The following is a 7,782-nucleotide window of genomic DNA, read 5'->3' as shown; positions in this document are numbered from 1 at the left end:
AAGGGGGGCTGAACCGCCTTTGGCACCGCCAGCACTGAGCAAAAATTTCAGCTGTTCTATTGTTCTGCGCCGTCCGTGCTGCCCTTGGCGCAGCCGGCTTTGAGTACTTCTTCAAAGACATCATTTTTACTCCAAATTCCATCCTCTCTTCTTCTTTTTTGCTTTAAGTCCTAAAAATCAACAACCTACAAAAAAAACATCAAAATACCTTCCATTAAGGTGCAATATCACAAAAAATAAGTATAAAATATGGGTCTAAAAATGCATATATTTTTAGTGTATCAACTCACAATACAAAATACATTAAAAATAAAAAGAAAAGGTGGGCGACGTCGGCGACGACATATGAGGTGTTTGGCACTGGTCGGTCTGGATGGATGACGATGATTGGCCTCTTCCATGGATTATCCAAGTCTTCTTTTAAAAAAATTCAAAAGGTTCCTTGGTATCTCTTCAAAATGTGTCATCATTCAATGAATCTTCTAGAAGTTTCCTCTTTTCAAAAGTAAATTGAATGAATTTTTGTGTCCATTAATTATTTCCCACATTTTTACCAAGGGTTGCTTCAAACACCTCTTAAAAAATTTGTCCAAATTGAATGAATCATCAAATAACTACTTCTGGCGCTTAAACGCGGGGTATCTGGCGCTTAGGCGTGGCTCTCTCTGTTTAACTGACATGTAAGCGCCAGTCCTGAGCACTTAGGTGCCTTAGTTCATTTTGACATCTTCTTCATTTTTGTTTCAAATTTGATCCTTTTTCACTCCTTTTACCATTTTTCATCCAATTGATTGTACCTGAAAGAAAAATATATAAAATACCTTTGATTAAAGCGCAATATGTCAAAAATAATTATAAAAATGTGTGCATAAAGACCATATATTTTAGGTGTATCATTACTTTGGTGTTCTTCTTCTTGAGGAAGTTGAAAAACTTCTTTTAGCTCTCTCACTGGAAGTTCTCCTAATTGCCTCTAGCCTCAAATGTCAAATGGCAGCCGTTGGTTCCAAAGCTTCTATCTAGTCCAGATATACCTCTTCTCTAAGAAATCTTTGATTGTTTGCTTTGTGAGGAATGGGCTGCTCCCCTCCTAATTTCCATTTTTGGGTTAAGAAACATGTAAAAATGGGTTGTTTGGTGGTTAAATAGCGTTGTCGGTGGAAATCCAAGGACCGCTTGGGTGAAATAGTGTGAACCAGATGTTTTGGCATGGTCACACTCGAGCCCCAACGTAATTACATCAGGCACTCTATTAGACTGGCATGGTCACACCCGTTTGTGGCACAGTCACGCCGCTGGTGACGATATGGGGCCGTGGTCACACCTCTCCTAGGCATGGTCACGCTGTGTTTGACCATTTTTTTCTTGGTTTTTTCATCCTTAAAATATGTATATTCATCACTTTTAACATGCACAACATCAACAAAAATCTTCCACAAGTGTAAATCCATGATAAATAAGTAAAATAATCGTGTTAAATACATGATAGAAAGCAGGTGAAATCACATAAATTAACTCATGTCAGAACATAGCAGATTATTCTTCAATACACACATAGCTTGTATCAATAAGCAATCTTCTTGTTCGTAGTAAGTTGCATAATTTAAAAATGATCTTTTTTCATTTGCATTATGTTTACACAATCAGAGTCATAACTAAGTTATTGTCCTTATATATATATATATATATATATGTATATATATATATCATATAATAATAAGTGTATACTACTCATTGTGGTAGTAAAAACTACATGAATAGTTGAATAATATTACTTATTAGTCTGCCAACTATTATAAATGATCTTCTAGTTGTTCATCAATCTCTATGTTACATGCATATATACAAACAAATTAGTTGACATGTTCAGTTACTCTATGCTAAGGTAAAATAAGAAGTTTTTGAAATTTGCACCCAACACTTTTCAAATGTTTTAACATTTCATCTATGTATAAACAAAAATTTGGCCATTTATCAACCTAGCAAGTGAAAAGACCTACATTAATTACAATCACTATAATATATAAACACAAATGGTAACTTTCATTCAATATCCGAAAAGTCATGATAACAAGAAGAGGAAGCAAACACAAAATGTGCAAAATATAAAATTTTGTGAATGAGAAAACCTTATTTTGCCAAGTATAAAATAAAAGTAAAAAAATATTAAAGGGAAATATTACTTGAAGAACCATTAGATTTAACTTATTAGGAAAGCTACATTTAGATCTCTTCGTTACAAAAACCACCATTCCATTCTGATACACAGATTAGGAATTTCATCAAATACATAGAAATAGAAGATTTTTTTTATACTTAAAATTTCAAGATTTTAGATATATCTCTAATATTAATGGGAGTTGAGTTTCACTCATAACAAAATGATAAGGTAACCTTTACATAACTCACTCACTTCAAATGTCAATATAAGTTGATAGACGTCTCAAAGATTATATAACATGGTTTTCCTAACTTCAATTATTGACATTATTAATACCAACCAAATAAATTGAAAACCATTCTAAATATATGAATGTGCATAGTGATTTTTATGTCATAATACTCAAATTCCTTTTTATGGTTGTTGTGATTTGAAAAAAACTAACATGAAACAACTCTTGACTATTTCTAGAGAAATTTACATACATAGAACTTAAGACTCTCATAATTGCATATCTAACACATAAAAATATTATTTACTTACATAACACTAAGAGATTATTTAATCTCACAAAATTAACTTAGATACATTCATTTATAATTGGTAGTCTTTTTCAGAAATTTGTCATTTTTTTCTTTGCAAAAACTATTTTTATCCATGGCATGAGATAAGTGACAAAATGAAAATTTTTTTACTAAGAGAAGTTTATAGCATTTTAAAGAGGGATCCACATAGTGACTCATGTGCTTAATCATAAAAATACATAAATTTGTAGCCAATTACATTCTTGATACATCATACATGTAAAATCAAAGTAGCTAGCATAAACGAAGCAAGAAATGTAAGACAAAGACGACCAACTCATGATAACGCCAAAGAACGAGTATCTTCTTCAACAAACTATATAACAAATATAATAAAAGCAGCCAAGACTTCCTTAGCTCCTCCCATTTCTAACAACAGCACACAATCAATCCATATCTCAAGCCTCATTTTAAACTCTCCTCTATCAACATGACCCTTCCAAATAAGAGAAAACTAAACTAAAAAAAAAAAGATCGAGAAAAAAGACAACCTTAAATCCTACGAGCTCTAAAATCTCAATTTTCCAAATCCAAGATTTAGTAATCCCTGTGGAAAATGGATTTGTAGGATTTAGAGGAGGAGGTCCACGTACTCCACCATGGTTTTGGGTAGGAGTGGGGCCAAAGGAGAAGGATAGGAGTATAGAGGAGGAGAAAGATAAGAAATAAGAGGGTTAACTTCCTTAATGGTTTCGAGTGCGAGTGGAATCAAAGAAGAAAAAAGATGAGCGTTCAAAGGAGGAGAAACACGGGAAAGAAGAAAGTTACATTCGATGCCTTCACAACTAGCTGTATCGGAAGGGTTTTGGTCACCATGAAGGAAGAAATGGTAAGCAAGGATTTACATGAAATAGAGAGTTTAAAACTTATAATTGGTTCACGTACTCTGTGAATGTAGTTTCACTTGAAATGAACGAGGAAGAAGAGCCTACTGTAAATTAGTTTTCCGCTTGATTTTGGACGAGTTCTTTCACAAAGCTTTTTGTCTATTATTAGATTTTATGATTCACCTGAATTTTTATTTTATTTTGAATTTATTAAATACCAAACAACATGATAAAAATTCATGTATTTACTTCACTTTACACTAAATATAATGGTAAAATTATGATGAGAAAATAAATTGTTATAAAGGTGCCTCAAAATTATAAATGTATTTTATTAAAAAGGTATATAATCTGATTATAAAAGGTAATTTTTTCATTATAATTTTTTTTAAAATAATTTAAAAATAATTTCTTAAATAAAATTTTGATGCGGTGAACCCATTGAGCCTTTATTGCCCGAAATCGTAAACGAAGGGCAATCCTGTAAAAGTACTTACTCAACAAAATAGAGGCTAGAGACGTTCCGGTCTCGGATTCCTCTTTGCACTGCTAAATCGCACCGTCCAGCTCGACTGCAACCAACGGCAACAGATGATAATCCGTGTGCTCCCCTATGATTGGTCACTGCTGAACTGAACTCTATAAATAATAATATGATGGCGGGGCTCGGAACAGTAAGTATTCCCGATTTCTTTTAGGAGGATCTGTTGGGAAGCCTAGTAATTGGTTGGCAATGGCCGGAAGAGGGAAAGCCATCGGATCAGGAGCTTCAAAGAAAGCTACATCGAGGAGCAGCAAGGCAGGGCTTCAGTTTCCCGTTGGTCGTATTGCTCGTTTTCTCAAGGCTGGCAAGTACGCAGAGCGCGTTGGCGCTGGTGCTCCAGTCTACCTCGCCGCTGTCCTCGAATACCTTGCAGCCGAGGTTTGAATTTTCTCTGCCACTTTTGTCTGTTACGTTTTGCTAGGTCTTTGGGTTGATGTTGGTTTCCGCCTTTTGAACGGAGTTGCTGGCTTAAATCGCACGGTTAGACGTATGGTACCTTGGCATCGGTGTTATTGATCTTTCGGTACCGATTTTATGGTGCATCAAGTATATTTTTGCTGATTTAAAGTCTTATGAATTGTGTTAGGAAGTCATATTTTTGTACGTTTTTTTATTAAGTAATTTAGGGTTTTGACCTAAGTTATCTTCGATTTTGAAATTCACATGGTTGATACTTTACTGGTTTTTCGTGTCTAGGTTTGTTTGTTTGTCTGTTTTCTTAAAATCCTTCAATTCACCTATTGTCGTGTTCGGGATAATAGCTTAATCGTTCAATTATCTTGCATATTGCAAGGTTTTTATGAATCATGTTTGTCGACATCTGTCCAGGTCCTGGAATTGGCAGGCAACGCAGCAAGGGATAACAAAAAAACAAGAATTGTTCCAAGGCACATCCAACTGGCTGTGAGGAACGATGAGGAGTTGTCCAAGTTGCTTGGGACAGTAACTATTGCCAATGGTGGAGTAATGCCCAACATCCATAACCTTCTCCTCCCAAAGAAGGTTGGTGGTTCATCCAAACCTGGTTCGGCAGAAGAGGAATGACATAGTTATAATACTATCGTTATTTCTTCTTTTAAGATGCTGGAGTTGGTTCTGTAAATCAGTGATGTGGTTTATATATCTGATTAGGTCAAATTGCTTTCTTTGTAGTCCCTCTTTTGTAGTTGATCTGCTACTGTTAGTTTTAAAAATGCCAGCCCTTTTTTGTTTCATTTTTATTTTAATCTCTCATAGTATTGTTGTGGTAACATTAAAATAATTATTTCCATAAATTTTTTGAAAAATTAATCTTGCGGAGGCTTATTTTTGGCTACAACAAGCAGATTTTTTTGAATGCATGTGCTTGTTTATCTTCAATGTTTGGAGTGGTGATGTTAATCCAAAATTTGTTTCAACTAAAAAATAAAATAATAATGAAAAGTCTACAGTTATAAGATGGAATTACGTTTTGTTTAGTTTGCATTTTTGCAAATTTCTCATTAAATTTGTTTTTGGCAAACTTATGGTTCTGAATACATCAAGAAAGTTCTTGAATGATTGTGTACGAAAAAGTACGTGTCTATTGACATTTTTGTTAGTTGTTGAGAAATATTAACCTCTAAAGTTGTTTTGACTTGAAAGAGGGTTGTGAGATTATAAATGAATATTAAGGTATTGCCGGTTGGCGAATACTTTTGTTGTTGGGAGATAAAAGTGAGTTTTGTTCAATTGTTCAATTTGATTAAATAGAATTAAAAATTTGGAGGGTGGCTCAGGTATTTTATGATGATTATCATGGATGGTTAGTGTTGAGAAATTAGAGCAAATAAATGTAGGTATCAAGGAACACAACAAAGAGCTCATGGATTTAACGAGGTTTGAAAATTTGCTTAAGTTCTTAGGAAAAAGAGTGGTGGTTTTTTTATTTTATGCAAAAGTAGGATATCCATTGAGGGTTATAAATACAATGTATTTAGTATATCATATAAAATTATGAAGTTATTTTTGTTGTTTCATTGGGGTTTCTGCATCCCCAACTCATTTAACGAAGCTTCCTCTATTGGATGGATTCTTTTGTTTTATTATGCTAGCAAGCTTCACTCATACTCTGTTGGCTCACTTCGTTCTGTTATGACATCTTTTTCTTATTTGGTATATAAACCATACCTAACATTTAGTATATTATATTGCATTGTGGGTTTTATTAAAATGGCTCGTTCGTAAATAGCTTGTATTTGGCTCACTAAAGCTCGTTCGGTTTGGTCATTAAGTTAATGAGCTGAACATTAACAAAGACTTGTTTGTGTTCGGCTCATTTTGGTTAATTGTAATATGACCAAAATAGAACATCTCTTGAGTGTCTCTTATGCTTTAGACTCATTGTTACATAGGAGCCAGCATTTTAAATATTTCTAGGTAAAATCTCAAGGACATACTATTGTAATGCAATATCAATAAGCAACATCCCTTATCAATTATGAACAAAGACCACAAAAATTGAACATTTTTCTTGTACCACCTTGTTTCAACACATTTTTATTATAGTATTGCCTCCCCTTAAGAAGTCCTCATACATAACTCATAATAAAATACTGAAGTAATCACATTTATCACAACAGATTTTCTTATGATCATTATAATTATATGATGCATAACTGGCATAATGAAGGGAAATAAAAACAAAACTTGAAAGTATTACACCAAGAACATGCATCAAGAAATACATGCTTTGGTTTCTAAATATCTAGAATTTTAATAGTTGAGTGAGAATTTGAAAAATCAATGAATGGTAGTGTTAGGTTTGTAAATAGTAATGTTTTAAGCGCTATGTATGTAAACAACTCCAAATAATAATTACATCCATAGCACCAAGGCATGCCAAGATCAAACCATTGAAACTTTTATAATAAATGAAAAATATGGGTTAGGATTATCATAAGTTTTGATATTTGGATGAAAATTGAAAAATAGATGAAAGATTGCTAAATTTGTAAAAAAGAAAACAATTTTTTTTGATTTAAAGTACATGGGATATGTTGAAAAATTGATGAAAGATTGCTAAATTTGTAAATAATAATGTTTTAAGTACTATGCACCTAAAAAGCAAAAAAAAAAAAAACAATTTTTTTTGATTTAAAGTACATGGGATATTTTGCACAAAAGTTACCATAATGTTGCATCATATAATAATGTGCTATAAAAGACATCCCAAACTCTGAAATGTATTCAACTAAACAAATTTTTGTATTATTATGCAATAAGGCATTTATTTTGCATAAGACTAATTTTTTTGCTACAATTGGATAACATCATCATTAAGGAGGAAAGTAACCTAGAAGACAAATCATGCACATTTGGATCCAACCAAAAACATCAACATAACCTACTACAAAATGATACTTAATGATAAAACAATTAACGAACAATGATTTTAAAATATTGCAATATTTGCTTAACTATTCTTAATGATCAAATTCATAGTTCAATTAGAATATGCTACCTGTTGAGAAAATTAAGGCGAAGAAAAACAGTAATCGACACAAATCCAGAAGAACACAGATATTTAACGAGGTTCGACAAGTATGCCTACGTTCTCGGGAGCAGAGCGGCGACCTCCTTTTCAATATTCAGAAAAGAATACAGAATATAAAATTCAACTCTCTCAAAGACCTAGGATTACAAACA

The 7,782-nt window shown here is 32.9% G+C and overlaps 1 protein-coding gene across 1 annotated transcript; it reads left to right on the top strand.

The window, feature by feature from the left end:
* Positions 1-4,234: 4,234 nt before the first annotated feature.
* Positions 4,235-5,336, top strand: LOC110031929 (probable histone H2A.3). The gene is made up of 2 exons (XM_020735379.1): positions 4,235-4,494; positions 4,945-5,336. The coding sequence occupies exons 1-2, from the start codon at positions 4,306-4,308 to the stop codon at positions 5,158-5,160; spliced, it is 405 nt and encodes a 134-aa protein (XP_020591038.1). The 5' UTR covers positions 4,235-4,305; the 3' UTR covers positions 5,161-5,336.
* The last annotated feature ends 2,446 nt before the right edge of the window (positions 5,337-7,782 follow it).

This window comes from Phalaenopsis equestris, unplaced genomic scaffold (genome assembly GCF_001263595.1).
Source record: "Phalaenopsis equestris unplaced genomic scaffold, ASM126359v1 Scaffold000868, whole genome shotgun sequence".
NCBI classification, from domain to species: Eukaryota; Viridiplantae; Streptophyta; class Magnoliopsida; order Asparagales; family Orchidaceae; genus Phalaenopsis; species Phalaenopsis equestris.
Note: the sequence above shows the minus strand (reverse complement) of the source record. Positions and strands in the feature narration are given on the sequence as shown.

Coding starts and splice junctions, on each gene's coding strand:
- LOC110031929 (XM_020735379.1), top strand. CDS start 4,306: ATGGCCGGAAGAGGGAAAGCCATCGGATCAGGAGCTTCAAAGAAAGCT. Junction 4,495..4,944: donor TCGAATACCTTGCAGCCGAG/GTTTGAATTTTC, acceptor ACATCTGTCCAG/GTCCTGGAATTGGCAGGCAA.